Source organism: Brassica napus, chromosome A2 (genome assembly GCF_020379485.1).
Source record: "Brassica napus cultivar Da-Ae chromosome A2, Da-Ae, whole genome shotgun sequence".
NCBI lineage: Eukaryota > Viridiplantae > Streptophyta > Magnoliopsida > Brassicales > Brassicaceae > Brassica > Brassica napus.
The window spans coordinates 427,498-445,258 of NC_063435.1; the positions used below are offsets into that span (position 1 = coordinate 427,498).

The window sequence follows — 17,761 nt, forward strand, 5'->3', positions numbered from 1 at the left end:
TTGATTTCACCTTTTTTTTTTACATTAGTGCTTAGTTTGGTAAAAAGATTATTTCAATTCCCAGAAAATAAAACCTGATCACAAGAAACCTCCCTCACAAAAAGAGAGAATCCACTGTGATATCATGAATCAACTCTCCGACCCACCTTCTTCGCGTTCCTCTCATCTCTCTTTCTGACTCTCCTATTCTATAAAATCACTCTCATTTTTCAACGATTGCATTCATTAAGCAAGCATCATTCTCATCAACGTTCTAGAGAGAGAGTAAACAAAAAAAAGATGTTGGACCGATGTATATTATCTTTTTAAATAATCATGACATTTAGTTACCTGTTATTAATCTGTGAGTTTAATCACACAAGACTGGACATTGAATTATCCGATTGCATTCTTTTCATTTAGGCTGTTGTATTGATCTAAGCTTAATCCTTTCATTAACATTGTTTAGTTATGTTCTCAAGAGCACAAAAGAAAAGACTATATATAACAAAACTGTTTTCAGAAGATACATCAGATCTTGAAGTACTTGTAACCAAAATCCGGATTTGTCATTCCCTCTTCCCAGTCTCCCATTCGTTTCCCACCAAATACTACTTGTTGAATACCCAAGTACCTGAAATTTTCATATTAAACAATAATTAAAGCTATCTGCAAACATAAGCAATCTTATCAAATAGGATAAGAAGAAACAAGTTCTCGTGTTACTTACTCTGAACTCACAACTGTCAAAGAGTTGAGAAGCACATCAAGGGCGAAAATATCAGAGGTACCAAGATCAACCCTGCCAGTTAAACTCTATTCTAAGTACACAGATGATAAGGAGATTCTTTGGAAAAGAACGGATCTGTCTGAAAAGCTTTTATTACCACACACGACCCCAGTTGTCCTGAAATTCAACGTCGCTGATGTCATGGAAGGATGAAGGCATCACTTTGAAGCCCTTCTCTGCGTCGTAGAGAGGATCATATTCCATTGATGAGTTTGCTAGCTGCAATCATAGTCTATATATCATCAAGACGAAACTGTGACCAGCAATACATATAGAAGTAACAGAAGAAACAGAGCGGATGATGAACAAACCTGCAAATTAGATGTATTGAAAGCGCCCAATCGTCCCATAACATACCACGCCTGTATAACCTGTTAACAAACTCAATTTTCACTATTATAGCCAATAAGAGAAGCATTGAGCTACCAGAGTGCGTTTTGCAATAGGAAGAACTAGTTCTTACACTTCCAATAAGATCAACATCTCGATCTGCAGGCGGTCCATAGAGCTCAAACCATATGAAGGAGTCAACAGGATTGAAACTGCAGATATCAATACAAGAACATTGGTACCATATTCTGAGGCAATGGAAAAAAAAAAAAAAGAGATACTCACTCTCTGAAGCTGACTTTGAAAGAAAGCACAGAGCCACTCTTCTGCTTCTGAAAGTCTTTTCCCTTCTTCCTTACCCTTTCTTCAACCTGAACAAACATGTTTTCCAACTTCACATTCGATAGAAAACAAAGACACAAAGCGTTGTAAAAGGAGAAAGAAACCCATCAACAACCTTCTTTCTCATGAGCTCAGGGTTGCCTATACTATCACCAAGAACAGCTCGAAGCTCTTCATCATCTTTACAAGCACTCTCCAGCACCCTGCATTTTAAAAGGTGAATACTTTCACTCTTTATCTTAACACAGGCAATAACACAAACACTTGGTGTGCAAAAGGTAAGTGTACTTTGCCCAAGATGGGTAATCGTGGAGACGGTCGTAGTCGCGTTTTCTCTTCTCTTCTCTAACTTTGAGTAATCTCCTTCCTCTCGCCGTCGTTCCAGACCCTTTCTTGTCAGCAGAAATGTTGTCGGAAGTAGCGGAAACAGAGAACAGAGAGGGAAGATTGCGCTTGTGGAGAGACAGTGGTTGTCTCTGAGAGACAAGGAAGGGAGAGAGAGGAAGGTTTAGATTAAGTGTGCATGAGGAGAGGGATAAGAGATGAGTTTTGTACATTTCTGCTTCCTTCTTCGATGTGTTCGCGTTTCTGAGTGTAGCTCAAGTTGACCATTTTCAGACACATCCACCGGTTCAGTCCGGTTTATCATGACTTAATCAATCAAAATTAAACCGAGAACCGCGACAAGCGGACCATAACTTATAACTGAAAAAACCGTTAAAATATTAAACCAAACTAATCCAAAATCGAAATCGAGACCGTATGTAACAGTTTCCTCTATATGATGAATCGTAAACCGAAGCTTAACCGAACTGAACCTCTTGCTGGTTCTTTAATCCCCCCACATCATATAATCATATTATCAAATATCCAGAATGACCTAAAAAGACACACAGAATCATTACAAGAACCAATTGCTTAAAAGATTCACACTCATGCCTCTCATGAGATTGTGAAGAATAAGCCTTACTACTAAACCCATTTATAGAGTGAAATCAAAAATCGATTTTGGTTCATCCCATAGTTGATTATCTGTGAAACAAGAAGTTGTTCCTTTTCATTCAGCTTGTGTCTTAAACTACAACAAAGATTTGCAGCATAAGAGTCATCTGAATGAAGTCAACTACATAGGCTTTGTGTTGAGTATCCTCGGCTTTATAATAGATTAATAGCCAACTAAGACATGGATTTAGCGTAGCTTTCTTTCACCATTGTCTTGACAAAAAGCTCTCCTGCTCTGTATGAAGATCTCACCTGCACAAGTATATAAAATTTAATCCAAATCATTCAATCAGAGAGCGTCTCAGCTATTTTGACTTTGAGATATTCAAAGTAAGAGCTTGTTCGTGTGGTTTTTTACCAGTGGTCCACTTGCTACATAGCGAAATCCGATTGATTCTCCGTATGTTTTCCAGAAATCAAACTTCTCAGGCGTCACATATTCTTTCACTGTCAAATGCAGTGGAGTTGGCTGCATTGTACAACAAAGAAAAGGTCGTCTGATGTTTCTTGGGATCTTTCTGTGTTGGAAATGTCTGAAATGCTATGTAAGACTTTTTTACCTGTAGATACTGACCAAGTGTTAGGATGTCAACATCTATCGCTCTTAGATCAGCCATTGCTACTTTCAACTCTTCGTCTGTTTCTCCAAGACCGAGCATTATGGAAGTCTTTGTGATCATTCCAGGCTTGCTGATTTTTGCGTGTTTCAAAACCGACATGCTCTGCTCATAACTGCATTCTCCACATTTATGGCATAACCAATTGTGCAAAGCATATATGTAACAAAAGTATGAAGAACGAGAAAACGACACTCACTCAGCCCTGGGATCCCTCACAAGTCGCTGGAGCCTTTTCACAGTCTCTATATTGTGAGCAAAGACGTCCAATCCCGAGTGAACAAGAGAGTCAACAGCCTCCAAGTCTCCACGGAAATCAGAAGTTAAGCACTCTATCATTATATCCGCTTTAAGTCTCTACAGAAATGAGAACAAAAATTTCACTCAGAAACACTCTTGCAAGAAATGGGCAAAAACATTATTCTTAAGAGATCATGGGACAGAGCTCTCTTTTCCTATAATGCATAAAAAATTAGACTGACCTTCATAGCTTTAACAGTCTGTGCAAAATGTCCACTTCCACCATCAGGTAAATCGTCACGGTCTACGCTGGTGATAACTATGTAGTCTACACTGCAAACAAAGAAAAAGCCAAGAAAGCATATCATACTACACTGATTCCTAGAAATATATAAGGCTTCAATAACCATAATCACTACGCAAAAAAAAAAAGACTACAACACCATTTTCTAATTTTCACCCCTCTGATAAGAACAATGTCACTTTCTTATCAAGAACAGAGGCCTTACAAGAGAAAGCTATCTTGCTCTCAGAGAGAAGCAAGCCAAGCCACAAGTGACACCAACCAACTAACTAACTCTCTCTCAATTAGAATCATCTCTATTTATACTTTTCTTCTTTCCCTCACGTAACAGCTTTCTCATCATCAGTTTCTCACTAACAGGTCATTAGCTAATGTGATCATATCACCCTCTTCATTTATTCTACCAAAATTAACGATAAAGCTATGTGAAGTATTGTCCATGAGACTAAGATTCTCCTCAAAACTAGGAGAAATATTATCACGTGTCAAATTTCATAAAGATCTTCCCAAAGAACACGAAAGAAGCTAAAATAAGAACGTAAGAACATTGCTAAGATTAGAAAAATCAAATAAAATACACCTACCCCCAGCTGGTAATGGCCTTGGCAGTGTTCTCCGGTTCCATTGGATCAGGAGGAGCAGGGTTTCTACTCGTTTTAACCGCACAAAACCTACAGCCACGTGTACAAGTATCACCAAGAACCATGATCGTCGCAGTTGCTATACCATCCCCACCTCCATTCCAACACTGCACATCCAAAAGCTATCTACTTTCACAATCCTAAACAATGATAAAAAAAAAACTAACTTTTTTTTTTCTTTTCAACACACCTCGCCTATATTAGGACACTGAGCTTCCTCACAAACAGTGTTGAGCTTGAGACGAGTCAACGACTCCTTCACCTCCTGAAACCTCTCCCCCTGTGGCGCCTTCTGTCTCAACCACTCAGGCTTCTTCACATTCGGATCTCTCCCCGTGAAAGGTCCCATCTTTGGCATCCCTCCTGGGTAAGATTCGCTCTTTCTCACTCCAGACTCCATCAGATTCTTCTTCAATGACGAATCATCCTTCTCCGACGACAACGACACCGCATTGGTCCGCTTCGACGACGGCGACGATACATCCCCGGATCCGCATCGGATGCCGAAATTGAAGAAGCTGGTGGAACGAAGTTGCTTGCGGGTCGAGATCGAGACTGAGAAAGCAGGTTTCGTTATGGAGCAGTGATGAATCATTTTTGTTTCAGAGATTGTGGGCGAAATGGAGAAGAAGGTAGAGACTCTAGTTCATCTAGCAACTTCGAGATCTCCGCCAATAACCAGTTTCGATTCAACTACTCCGGTTTATGTTGGTTCGATTTAATTTTGTCCGGTTAAACATCAGATTAATTTATTAGAGCTGGCTAAAATACTCGAATCCGAAGAACCGAACCGAATTCGGTTCGAAAAAGTAGTACCAAGTCCGAACCAAAATTGGTTAAATATTCGAACGTGTTCGAAATATCTTAAGAATAATAACCGAATCTGACCCGAACCAAAGTATGTATCTAAAATAGATTTACATACGTCAATATATTAATTATTTTTAAATTTAATATATATAAATATCTAAAAATAGAAAAATATATATAAATAGTCAAAAGTAAATGTTAAAATAGCTAAACAAATGCAAAAACACCAAAAATACATTGAAATGTCTATTGATTATATATCAAAATATGCAACTCAAACCAATTTTATGTTACGTTTGGCTGTTTTGGCAGATATTATTCAAATTTATATGTAATATATTATTTATATTTTTAGATATTAGAAAATTAAAATACATGAATTTTAAAATCTTTTAAATAATTTAGATGGGTTATTCGAACTTTAACTGAATATGAATCGAACTTGCAAATATTTGAACTGAACCGAATTAATAAATATCCGAAAGGTACTAATTTTTTTAACTTCAAAAATCATTAATTCGAATAAACTGAACTGAACCAAATAGATATCTGAACACCCACCCTTATTTCATCTAGCAAATCGAGATCTCTCCCAACGACCAGTTTCGATTCAACCACTCCGGTTTAGTTTGGTCCGGTTTAACATCGGATCAATTTAATTCATTTTGTCTTCCAAGGATTTAAAGAGGTGATAAACCCTAAACCTAATATAAACCAAACCTTCGCCCGCCGTCTCTAAGAGTGTTCCAATTCAATGGCGGAGGTGGAGGAGAAGCTCAATCACGATAACCAGAATCTAGATAAAAAAGTCAGGTACAGAGGCAATCACGACAAGCCGAAGCCGTGGGACGACGACCCAAACATCGACCGATGGACAATCGAGAAGTTCGATCCGGCGTGGAACCCCACCGGCATGCTCGAAGTCAGCACCTTCTCCACGCTGTTTCCTAAGTACAGAGAGAAGTATCTTCAGGACTCTTGGCCCAGGATCGAATCAGCTCTCAAGCAATACGGCGTCGCTTGCAAACTCAACCTGGTGAATTAATTAGTTAAACGTTGATTTGGGGGTTTTTCTAGGGTTTAGGGTTTTAAATCTGGTGATTGGGATTGGTAGGTTGAAGGGTCTATGACTGTTTCGACGACGAGGAAGACGAGAGATCCTTATATCGTTGTTAAAGCTAGGGATTTGATTAAGCTTCTTTCCAGAAGTGTTCCTGCTCCTCAGGTATTTTTACTTGTGCCACACTTCATCTTGGTGGTGAAAAGGATGTAACTTGACTCTGTTTAGGGACTAATTGAAAGTCTTTAACTTTCTGATATTTGAGTTTTATGGTTCTTCAATGATTACAGGCAATAAAGATTCTCGAAGATGAAGTGCAATGTGATATCATCAAGATTGGGAACTTGGTTCGGAACAAGGTACTAAGTCATTCATAGTTAAGCTTTCATTTTGATGTATCTAAGGACAATCAGTACCACCTTTTTACTCTGGCCACTACTTCTAGTATAGGCATAGAGTAGTTGATAACGTGGTGAATAAGTTTAGTTTCAGTAAGTATCTGTCATGCATTGTCAACGAGTTCTTAATATAGACTATCTTTTCAGGCAAGATTTGTCAAAAGAAGGCAGCGGCTTCTGGGTCCTAATTCTTCTACCTTGAAGGTTTGTTGTCTATCTGGTTTTAAGTCCTATGATTAATCTTTAGAGATGGTCATTTATAGTCATAGTGATGCTAGTAGTGTGATACTATTGTATACTTATGCAAACTTCTGCTTTTTTGCTTTGGGGCTTTTAATGATTTTGGTTTCTTGCAGGCGATGGAAATATTATTAGACTGTTACATTCTAATTCAGGTAATTGTGTGTGAATCTTTTGCAAATGTCTCACATATCTTCTTGATTCCTTGGGGTTTATCTGCGTCTAACAGGGAAGTACTGTAGCCGCAATGGGTTCTTTTAAAGGTCTAAAACAAGTTCGAAGAGTTGTGGAAGAGTGCCTACGTAATGAGATTCATCCGGTATATCAGATAAAGGTGTGTATGAAGTATTTCTCTGTTACTGGTGGTTCTTTGTGTTTCGAGCCTATGTCTAATTGGTTTATATGCTTCCGCACTTGGTTATGCAGAATCTCATGATGAGAAAGGAACTGGCAAAGGATCCAGCGCTTGCAACTGAAAGCTGGGCTAGGTTTCTTCCTACTTTCAGGAAGTACGGGCCTTCTTTCTTTCTAATTTATGGCTATTGAATCGGGTGACATTCTCAGTAACTCATCTATCTATTTCAAATTTGATTCCTCAGGAAGAATGTTCAGCAAATCAAGCCCAAAAGCAAGGAGAAGAAGCCATATACAACATTACCTCCTGAACAGACGCCTAGCAAGGCAAGAAAACTTGCTTCTAGTTTCAGCTTTTGATTATTCTTTTTTTCCTGCAAATCCGTTGACCTTGTTGTATGATTTTTTCCAGGTTGATAAGCAGTTGGAGTCTGGGGAATACTTCATGAATGACCAAAAGAAGGCAGATAAGAAGTGGCAGGAGAAGCAAGAGAAACAGTCGGAGAAGAGTGCAGAGAAGAAAAGAAAGAGAGATGCCTCGTTCCTCCCACCTGAGGTCTCTCTCTTCTTGCCTTTTTGTTGTCACAATATCAAAACCGAGTCTCTCTCTCTTTCTCTACTAGAAGTTTTCTAACACTACTCATTGTACTTTGAATTGCAGGAACCTACTCAGAACAACAACTTAAACAAATCTGAGGAGAGCAAGAAAGATATAACCGAGTTAACACAATCCTTAAAGGTAATGAAGTCTTTAAATCTTGTGGCTCTGTTCAAATGGTTACATCGAGGAGAATTGGCACTGAGTTAGTTGTTTGTTTGTTGTTGATTATCTATGGTTTTGGTTTCAGAGCAAGACAAAGGAGTTGAAGAAGCAGAAGAAGACACAAGAAAAAGTGAATGCAGAGGAGTATATTGCTGTTGCATGAAGATAAATCTTAAGTTACTGAAGATTAATCTTAAAGCCTTTTTGTTTGAAAATTTTAAAATATTGATTTGTTCAAAACTATATAAACAAGTTCAATCTTAATTATTATGGAGCCACTAAATAGTTTCTCATAAATATTTAAACACCAGCAAGCTTATCATTGGTGTATAAATTAAAATGTATATCATCTGCAAGCTTAAACAAAATCATCTAAATAATATTCTTGTGTATATTTAAGATTAGTGGAAAAGTAAAAGTTATCACTCACTTTCTCAATATTTACTTTCTTGATTTGTCCCTTTTCTCTTTTAATATTTGTATTTTCCTTATTTCATCCCTTATACAGTTTTATATAAATTTTTTAAATTGATAACAATGGAAAAATATTTTTTCAAAAATAAATATATACAACTATTTTCCACTCTATACTGAGTGTGTTTTGCATTTCGAAATCACCTGCACATATTAAAAAATAATTATAAAATAATTTTGTCGCTTATTTAGTTAAAGATAAATATTTTATATTTTTGTTTCTTATATTCTTACTTTCTACTTTCTGTTAGCTTCACAAATAGAAAGTGGGAGAGGATTGATTTGCGTCGTAGCGATTCTCGGATTAAAAAAGTCGCCGCCGGAGAATCTGAGCTCTCGCCGATCGTCTTCCCCCGCCGAAATTTTTGTGCTTTTCCGGCGATCCGTTGCGGTCTTATCCTCTCTCTCTCTCTCTCTCTCCAATTTGAATTTTCCTACACTTGTCAAGTGATAATTTCTACGGCAAGACACGAGTTTAGTTTAGTTTCTGGTAATAAGAATCAGTTACAGCTTCACCCTCCTTGTAAAGGTTTAGACTTTAGACGAATAGAGTAGTTTTGAGTGAGAGAACGTTTTGGTAGAAGAGAGGTGTGTAAAATGGGAGACATGACTTGGGTTGAAGAGGGCACTAGCCACTTGACTAGCTCAAGGAAAAGGAAAGCTAGAGCTAAGCGTTTCGAGTTCATAGGATGGGGTTCAAGACAACTCATCGAGTTTCTTCACTCTCTAGGCAAAGACACAACCACCAAGATCTCTAGATTCGAGGTTAGCGAGGCTATCTCAAGGTACATTGCTGAGAACGGTCTCATAGATTCCTCAAACAAGAAGAAAGTCGCGTGTGACCATAGGCTGATGTCGCTTTTCGGGGCTAAGACGATACTGAGGATCAAGGTCTATGATCTACTGGAGAAGCATTACGAGGAGAATCAGGATGATGCGGATTTTGATTATCTGTACGAGGATGAGGCGCAGATTGTGAGTCGTTCGGAGAAGGTGGTTAAGATAAGGAAGGTTGTTGAGAAGAAGCCTAGAGGTATTTTTGCGAAGATGGTGAGTGAGAATGTTAAGATGGTCTACTTGAGGAAGAGTTTGGTTCAGGAGCTGGTCGAGAAGTCTCAGGAGGCCTTTGAGGGTAAAGTGTTGGGGAGTTTTGTGAGGATTAGGTCTGACCCTAATGATTATCTTCAGAAGAATCCTTATCAGCTTGTTCAGGTCACAGGTAATGTTTCTGAAAGTCTATATATCTGGTCTGCAGTAGAAAGCTGAGCTCTCTTTGTACGTTTTGTTTTTTTTGTCTGTTATCTAGGCGTGAAGAAGGAGCCTGGGACTGATGGTTTTCTTCTTCAGGTTACTAATTGTGTAAAAGACGTTTCTATCTCTATGCTATCTGATGATGATTTCTCCAAGGTAATTTACTTAGAAATTTTGTTCATTTCTCAAGTTTTGTGCTTCCAGTTGATTGATAAATCAGGTACCTGTGTGCTTTGACAGCCAGCCACTGGGTTTCTATTTTCATTATTAAATTTGTTTGACTAGTGTCTATTCTAGCCTTATAGTTTATGGTGTATCATTCATTAGCTTTTATGTAAATATTTTGTAGGAGGAATGTGAAGATTTGCATCAGAGAATAAAGAACGGTTCTCTTAAGCAGCCCACAATTGTAAGTTTGTTTTCTATCTCTGGATTAAAGATAAGCACTTATTTGTCACCTATTCCAACAACTAGCTCACCTTTTTCTGCTTATGGAGTTTTAAGACTTCTTTTTTTGTGGCTTTTTAATCAAAATTCATTTGAACTTTTGGCTAGGTGGAGATGGAAGAAAAGGCTCGAAGTTTACATGAAGATCAGACAAAACACGTATGCATGCTAACTTCCTCTCCTGCTTCATTTCTGTATCGCCTGTTTACCTCAGCTCTTGAGCATGACTTCAGTGATGACATTGATCAAGCTTTAACTGTGTTTCTAGCTGAAAAATACTCATGTGGTTCTATTTCTTTGACTGACTCAACTCTTGTGGTGACTGAACTTATTAGTGGCTTGGAAGAGAACTGGCATCGTTACAAAAGCGTATTGCTCAAGCCACTGAGAAGGGATGGCGAAGAGAATATCCTTTTATACGACTTAATATCATTAGGATAGTGAGATCTGAAACGTCTGTGAATTGTTTTTCTTGATTTCATGAGTTGTTACGCTGTCTGAGTATCTGGAAAAGAGGGAGCTTCTTCAGACTCCAGAAGAACAGTCCCGGCTACTCCGTGAACTTCCAGAAGTGATTGGAGAGGAACTTGTACCAAACCCTGAAGCGTCCCCTGAGGCTCATAAGAGTGACAATGAACAACGATTGAGCGAATCTCCAATATCAAGCATCCAAGAAACCCCAGAAGTCCGCAACCTCTTTGGTGGAGACGATCAGCAGTGTAGTAATGGTTTTCTGATGTCAAACACTATCACAACTCCGGGAATCACGTCTCATGCTGTGGACTTGCCAACATGGACTGCTTCTGCAGGTGCGTCATAACAATGTGTAGCGTTCTTGTTTCAGTGTGTTTGCATCTTGCCATGGCTATGCTGGTTTTGGTAGAGGAATTGATGTAAGGATCTTCTAAAGATTTGCATCTTCTCAATTACAGGTGATGAATCTCTTCATAGAGATGTAGAGCAGACAGCAAATGGCATCACTGGAGAAGAAGAAACGCCAACTAAAGAGCCTGAAGTTTCTCAGCTTCAGTCAAGCATACCAGTATTAAATCATAACAACGGATCTCAAGCTCAGCCAAATCCATCAGAGATAATAGAGCTTAGCGATGGCGATGAAGACGAGAACTGTGGTGATGGAGAGACTCTAGACCCTACAGTTGAACATGTTCAGGTTCTGAGCTCTCCTCCCTCCTCCGCTTGCCTATCTGAAAAGAAAAGGAAAAGGGACAGGCGCACACCATATGATAGAGAGAAGGCAAGCTGGCTATACAAAGATCCTCAGGGTGATATACAAGGACCTTTCTCTCTCACAGAACTCAAAGCTTGGAACGACGCAGATTACTTCTACAAAGGCTTCAAGGTTTGGATGACAGGACAGAGCTTGAGCTCTGCAGTTTTGCTAACCGATGTTCTTCGTGGAGTTTTTTTAGCTAATGGAAGTACCTGAAGAGAGTGAAGACTAGATTCATTGATCTTTATTTGTCTTAAGATTGCAATAGGTTTTGGTTCTCCATTTAAGTAAACTGCAAATAAAAGAAAAACCATAGTAGCATTTTTATGACCTTAAAGTTAAAGACTCCATAAGATGAACAGATTGTTGTTTTATCAAATCATATTATTCTGCAGAATCTTGTCTATATCTATAGTGATTAGTGAATCTTGTTGTCAATGACTGTTAAACTTAGGAACTGATTCCTTTTGCAGAATATAGTTAAGTATCTCATCACACATTCAAACAGAGACATCCCATTTAAAACAAAACAAAAAAACCGTTGTTTGGTTTTAGATAGTTGGGGAGAAAGTTTGCTGTGACGTGACGTCTTTCAGAAACTGCATGCATTTTCTTCCTTCTTTAACTTCCTTTCTCTATTCCTTCACGGCAAAAGGTAGAAATATAACTCCTCACAATGTGTCATTATGTTTGACCAAACAAATTAACAAGTGACACAAACCCAAAAAAGGTTATCACTAAAGGGGGTAAAGAGTCTTTTCCTCTTTCCTCTATATTCTTCTCCTGTTATTCCTCTTCTCTTTTCTGGTACATGAACAAGTTCTGAGCTGTGACCATTAAACAACAACAGTCTTTATACCTTCTTTTAGTTCTCTCTCTCTCGCTCTCTCTCTTTGTTGTTTTCTTCTGTTTTAAGTTTCTTGATTTGGGTTCAGAAACGTGCATTTGCCTTCACTTGCTGCCTCAGCTTGCTCTTCGGGTATCTCTTTGGTCCTTTTTAAGAATCATTTCCTGTGATTCTTGTCGGGATTCATAGATGAACAAGTTCTCTCATCATATGAGCAAGTTAAACACCATAAAGATGACAAAAGAAGCAATGTTTAAGACATTACAAAGCCATTTTCATTTTCATTTCTACAATTAGTAACATCATTTTGATATAGATTTTTGAGTATACAACAATCAAAAGCAAATTCAGGTTTGAGTACACAATTGCCTCTTCTTTTGTCACAGGTCAGAGGCCAAAAGGAGACGGGTGTAAACCAAAGCCTGTTTAGTCACAACATATGAATAACAAAGGAAGTCAGAACTTTACAACCTGCAAGCCGGTTACTACATTTGTTCAAACTGACACCAACACTTTCAGAGAAATCGTGCAGCGGTTAACAGGTCCATCAGAGAACAACAATGCTGCAGAAGTACCAGAAGGAACATTGATAAAACCCGCCACGCAAAAGAAGCCAACTTCTAAGCTTCACGAGAGAAGGCCTTGTATGAGGCCAAAGCTTGAAATTGTCAAACCTCCTCTAAGCTTTAAGCCCAATGGCACAAGACCATCATCAAAATCTGGTATTACCACCCCTTCTTCATTGTTCTCTGACTTGTCCTTGATAGAAGGGGACCAAGCAGAACCAGAGGAGAGAGCTATTAAGGAAAGACGCTTTTACTTACATCCATCACCAAGGTCTAAACCAGGGTATACAGAGCCAGACTTGCTTACTTTGTTTCCTTTGACATCTCCAAATTCAAGTGGCAGACCATAGATTCAACAGATTAATCATAAAGCTTGTTCTCTTCCTACTACCTCAAAAGATCATGTACATGTAACATTTTCACAGCAGTATCATTCAAAGAGTAAAAACTGTTCACTCTCTGTAACATTTCTGCAATGTTTTGTTCTTTGTGTAGACCTTTATGATCTAGCTTTGCAGCGTACAGTATACAATCTCCAGTTGAACCAAACCGAAACATTACACAACAGAGTTTCAAAGATGCTAAAACCATATAAAGAAGATGTAGTAGCTTTGCATCTTGATTCAAATCTAGGCACATAGGCTTTTATTGTGTTCCAAGTACAAAAAGAAAGTTTATTTGTTTTTGCTTCTACAGACTGAAAACTAAACCACATGATCTTAATATCTTATTAGAAAAAATCCCCCACAAAACTAAAGTAAAAGAAAAAAAAAATTCACTCAAAAGGAACAAAGCTTGAATATGTCCTTTACACATCTTTCTTACACCTAAAACGTATTTCTCAGACGTTACCTATGAGCCGTTGGTGTCCTCGGCATTGTGGTGTACGGCATCTGAGGAACCACTGAGCCAGGGACTGGAGCAGCAAAAGCCATGTGAGGTGGAGCTGGGAGGTTCACAGGTGTTCCAACTACTGGTTGACCTATGCTTGGTGCTCCATACACAGAAGGTCCCGGTGTTGATTGTTGTGAGACACCTTGCTTGGCTGGTTTGTTTCCTCCTCCAGCAACAGTACCAGCAGAACCATTGTTGTTGTTGTTCTGACCAGTGATAGGTCCTTGTGGAGTTGAGACATCAGCGTCACCAACACTAGTGATGTCATGAATGCTTGTTCGTCTCCTCTCTTTATTCATCGAGTTCAGACGAATGAAGTACTTTTGAGCGTGGCTAGCGACTTGTGTCGGTGTTCTTGTCACCACAAAGTTACGAGAAATGCTGCGCCAATCACCTTTACCATACTTATCCAAACCAAGAAGAAACAACCTGCAAAACACAGACTATTAGTTCAGCAAACAGATTAGCATCCTCAAATAAACAAAAGATCACATTCACACCTGTGCTCATCCTCAGTCCAGGCAATACCCTTCCGCCGTTCTTGATCTGACTTTGCTTTAGACTCGCCCACATGACTGTTTCCTCCTTTCTTAGTGTTCCCTCCTTCATCATCACCATCACCAGATCCTCCTTGAGGAGAATTATAAGCAGGAAGTGGCACACATCCTGATTCAATCCTACTAACATCCTCAACTAAAACCTCGTAGTGTTCTTTAATCTGCTCAACGCTTTTCCCAGGAACATCAGCAGCAATCTTCTCCCACTTTTCATCAGATTCATCTGTATAACTAGCAAGAGCTCTCTCAAAGGCTATATCATCTTCCCTACTCCACACAGACCAGTCACTAACTTCCTCCACAGTCATTTTCCAATCAAACCCACCAAAAAATTCGATTGAATAAACACTAACCCCTCTCTAAAATCCTAGATTCCAATCAGAATCTCTGCAAAGTTTGGACCTTTAGCGTTTCCACAAACGAGCAACTACTCAGATTATCAACAGAGAACTCTAATCAGCGAGAGAGAATCTCGGAGGGTTTTATATCGAAAAGGGAATCTCTAAATCTACAGAATCAAATTCCCTAAAAACAAGGGCGATAAACTCTACAAGATTATACCTTTGCGGTACTCTACTGGAGAACTAAGAACAAAGCAGCGAAGAGAGAGAGAGAGAGAGAGAGAGAGAGAGGAGGAGTTCACACGACGAAGAAGTGTAAAAGATTGAAACTTTGAAATGAAAGAGAAGATTAGGGATTGCGACAAGTTGAAGGAGAGAAGGAGAGAGGTCAAAAAGCCATTGTTAAAGGAACAGTGATGATAACTATAACACCATTGATAGCTACAGTTTTCACTGCTCTGCTCTGCTGTTTTTCTACTTTTAATTAATTTTTTTATAACAACTATTATTTTTATATACAAAGTAACATTACACATAAAGTAATAAAATAAAAATACAACTAAATACAAATTTAAAATATAATAAAATATTGCAATACATAGAATTAAAATCTGGAGAAGCTTTTTTATGAACATTCTTAATGCAATCTTTCATGCTGAAAATAAAATACTTTTATTTAATTTTTATTTACCTTGTTTTCTCTCTTTTAAATTTGGCTCCGGTGACATATAGTATTAGAGTTAAATCGCAGTATTATTTGTAGTTCGATGTAACTTGCAGTAAAAAATATGTGGTAAAAACTGTAAGTTTATGTGGTAAATTTTGCTTTATCATTTATTAAAACTTATGACTGGTAATATTTTCGATGTATAAGTTGCAGTATGAGTTCTAAATAAAAAATTGAATATATAAATTGATAAATAAATTTTTTTATTAAGCTCTTTTTAACACAAATAAAAAGAAAAATAAAATTTATTTTAAATAAGTATAAAAATTTGAAAAAGAATTTTCAGTATATATTATTTTCTAAGTATTCTATAGAAGATTTGAAAAAATTATTAGAATAAAATAGACTATCATGAAAGATATATTCATTAAAATTAATAATTTATAAAATCTTAAAATAAAACAAATAAATATTACCCCCACTCTCCCCTACACCCACGACCAATATTCCCAAATCTACGTTTGCATCTTATTTGTTCAATATATATTATTTTGTATAAGGTCCTGTTCACGATTTTCATTTTTCTTAAAACAAAAAAAAAATCAATCAAATTTGTAACTCAACTTCTAAAACATAGGATTTTGGTTGATGTAGGTTTATATTTGAGTTAGCAAATTTATAAAGGGTTTAAAATTGTAACACAAATACAACACATCTTAAATCAAACTTAAAATCAAAAAAAAAAACTAAATTTAATGCATGATTGGTAACATTTTTGAATTATAAACCTAACTCAAACTTAATTAATGGTAATTCTTGTCACCAATCAAATCTTTTATATATGTATTTTTGCATTAATTAATGTAAATTATTTTGGGCTCTTTTAATTTTTACATGGGCCAACAAAGTAAATCTTTAATGGGTTTTAATTGGACCACTAAACGGCAATTCATAATGGTTTTTGTCTTAACCAAATGATATCTATATTATACCAAGTAATTATCTTTTGGCAAGATTATATCAGTTATTTTAATACTGGAAGATTGTTAATATGGCATGATGTAAATTACATATTAGATTTTATCAACTGAAGAATGTAGTTCACTTGACATATATAATTTTTTTTCTTTCAACTTTTGGAGATCTGGTGGTGTAATTAGATTAGGAAAGAAATTGAAAAGGGGACAAAGAAGATAGGGGAAGATGTTGACGTCTTATCCACCCAAGAAAAAAAGATCCGATCAGACCGGTCCCCTTCCCTACTTGTCCCATCTATTCACAGGTCTCTTACCATTTTATATCTCTTTCCCTTTCTCGAATTTTCTAGGTGGTGGGTAACTACTGGTTTGAAATGTAAAAGTTACACGTTAGATTTAGATTCTAGCTATTACGTCTAATCCCCCTTTATTTCAAACATGAAGACGGTTTTGTTTGATTGTTCCCAAAATGTGCTCTCATATAGTAGTCATAAGTAAACAAGCAAACAATGAAGAAACAAGAGTAAGAGCTCTTTCTGATACAACTTGAATCAAGTTTTACATAAACATTTAACACGAATACATTACCTTCTTCTCCTTCTGAAGTAGCTTTGCATTCCAAAACCTCTAATAGTGTTCTTCAGATTTTTTATTTCCATGTGACAAATTAGGTTTTGATAATCTTTTTTCTTATTCATATGGCGTTAACTAGCCCTCACATATATACTCATACAATCCCGACCTTATAGGAAACTTTACGTAACCGAATATATGGCCAAATCATATTTATGGGATCTTAACATATCCCAATACCCCCCCTCAAGTTGGAGCATACAAGTTTTGAATGCCTAACTTGAGAAGAAAAGCATCAAACTCCTTTCGTCCCAATGCCTTCGTTAGTATATCCGCGAGCTGCTCCTTCGTAGAGACATGAAACGGTTTGACAATGCCTCGAACAATATCATCGCGAACAAAATGACAATCCGACTCCACATGCTTGGTTCTCTCATGAAAAACTGGATTGTTGCTTATATGGATAGCTGGTTTACTATCACACCTGATCGTCATTGGCTCGTCATGCCGAATTCCGAAATCAAGTAACAAAGTTTTGAGTCCCCGAAGTTCTGCAGTTACCTCAGCCATGGCCCTGTACTCTGCTTCCGCGGAAGACCGAGAAATTGAATCTTGTTTCTGTGTTCTCCATGATATTGGCGATTCACCAAACTGCACAAACCATCCCGTAAGTGACCTTCGCGACAATGGACATCCTCCCCAATCTGAGTCACACCATCCAGTGATATGTTTTTGTGAATCAGCTCGCAGCAAAATTCCTTGCCCCAACGTTCCTTTAAGATATCGAACCACCTTGAGTGCAGCCAACCAATGTTCCTCTCTCGGTTTATTCATAAACTGTGATAAAACATGGATAGAGTATGTAAGATCAGGACGTGTCGCAGCTAGATAGATGAGACGTCCCACAAGACGCCTATAGGTTCCTGGATCAGCTAACAAGGCTCCATCAGCCTTCGCAAGCTTATGGTTTTGATCAATGGGAGACCCAGCCGGTTTACAACCAAGAAGACCAACTTCATTAACAATATCTGTCGCATATTTTCTCTGGCAAAGATAAAATCCAGTC

General features: G+C 37.7%; 6 protein-coding genes across 6 annotated transcripts; 3 read left to right on the top strand and 3 right to left on the bottom strand.

Moving 5' to 3' along the window:
* Nucleotides 1–411: 411 nt before the first annotated feature.
* LOC125581608 lies at nt 412–2,058 on the bottom strand. Its single transcript, XM_048747351.1, has 8 exons — nt 1,730–2,058; nt 1,557–1,644; nt 1,385–1,470; nt 1,233–1,311; nt 1,081–1,140; nt 867–988; nt 710–781; nt 412–613 (listed from the first exon to the last, which is right to left on the bottom strand). The coding sequence occupies exons 1-8, from the start codon at nt 1,996–1,998 to the stop codon at nt 511–513; spliced, it is 879 nt and encodes a 292-aa protein (XP_048603308.1). The 5' UTR covers nt 1,999–2,058; the 3' UTR covers nt 412–510.
* Nucleotides 2,059–2,431: 373 nt separating this feature from the next.
* On the bottom strand, nt 2,432–4,898 carry LOC125581607 (lipoyl synthase, chloroplastic-like). Its single transcript, XM_048747348.1, has 7 exons — nt 4,436–4,898; nt 4,189–4,352; nt 3,543–3,633; nt 3,260–3,417; nt 3,004–3,175; nt 2,802–2,912; nt 2,432–2,695 (listed from the first exon to the last, which is right to left on the bottom strand). Exons 1-7 carry the CDS (start codon nt 4,838–4,840, stop codon nt 2,618–2,620), a joined length of 1,179 nt encoding a protein of 392 aa, XP_048603305.1. The 5' UTR covers nt 4,841–4,898; the 3' UTR covers nt 2,432–2,617.
* An 840-nt stretch (nt 4,899–5,738) lies between these two features.
* Nucleotides 5,739–8,148, top strand: LOC106380535 (KRR1 small subunit processome component homolog). Its single transcript, XM_048747362.1, has 11 exons — nt 5,739–6,091; nt 6,170–6,280; nt 6,406–6,474; nt 6,661–6,717; nt 6,870–6,908; nt 6,983–7,087; nt 7,180–7,262; nt 7,353–7,434; nt 7,520–7,663; nt 7,769–7,846; nt 7,956–8,148. Exons 1-11 carry the CDS (start codon nt 5,810–5,812, stop codon nt 8,031–8,033), a joined length of 1,128 nt encoding a protein of 375 aa, XP_048603319.1. The 5' UTR covers nt 5,739–5,809; the 3' UTR covers nt 8,034–8,148.
* Nucleotides 8,149–8,584: 436 nt separating this feature from the next.
* Nucleotides 8,585–11,667, top strand: LOC106380536 (uncharacterized protein At5g08430). Its single transcript, XM_048747355.1, has 7 exons — nt 8,585–9,563; nt 9,651–9,751; nt 9,945–10,004; nt 10,151–10,201; nt 10,378–10,448; nt 10,535–10,851; nt 10,975–11,667. Exons 1-7 carry the CDS (start codon nt 8,942–8,944, stop codon nt 11,487–11,489), a joined length of 1,737 nt encoding a protein of 578 aa, XP_048603312.1. The 5' UTR covers nt 8,585–8,941; the 3' UTR covers nt 11,490–11,667.
* A 223-nt stretch (nt 11,668–11,890) lies between these two features.
* On the top strand, nt 11,891–13,182 carry LOC125581619 (VQ motif-containing protein 31-like). Its single transcript, XM_048747376.1, has 2 exons — nt 11,891–12,252; nt 12,507–13,182. The coding sequence occupies exon 2, from the start codon at nt 12,560–12,562 to the stop codon at nt 13,034–13,036; it is 477 nt and encodes a 158-aa protein (XP_048603333.1). The 5' UTR covers nt 11,891–12,252; nt 12,507–12,559; the 3' UTR covers nt 13,037–13,182.
* Nucleotides 13,183–13,304: 122 nt separating this feature from the next.
* On the bottom strand, nt 13,305–14,918 carry LOC125581614 (transcription factor SRM1-like). The gene is made up of 2 exons (XM_048747366.1): nt 14,081–14,918; nt 13,305–14,009 (listed from the first exon to the last, which is right to left on the bottom strand). The coding sequence occupies exons 1-2, from the start codon at nt 14,443–14,445 to the stop codon at nt 13,535–13,537; spliced, it is 840 nt and encodes a 279-aa protein (XP_048603323.1). The 5' UTR covers nt 14,446–14,918; the 3' UTR covers nt 13,305–13,534.
* Between the last annotated feature and the right edge of the window lie 2,843 nt (nt 14,919–17,761).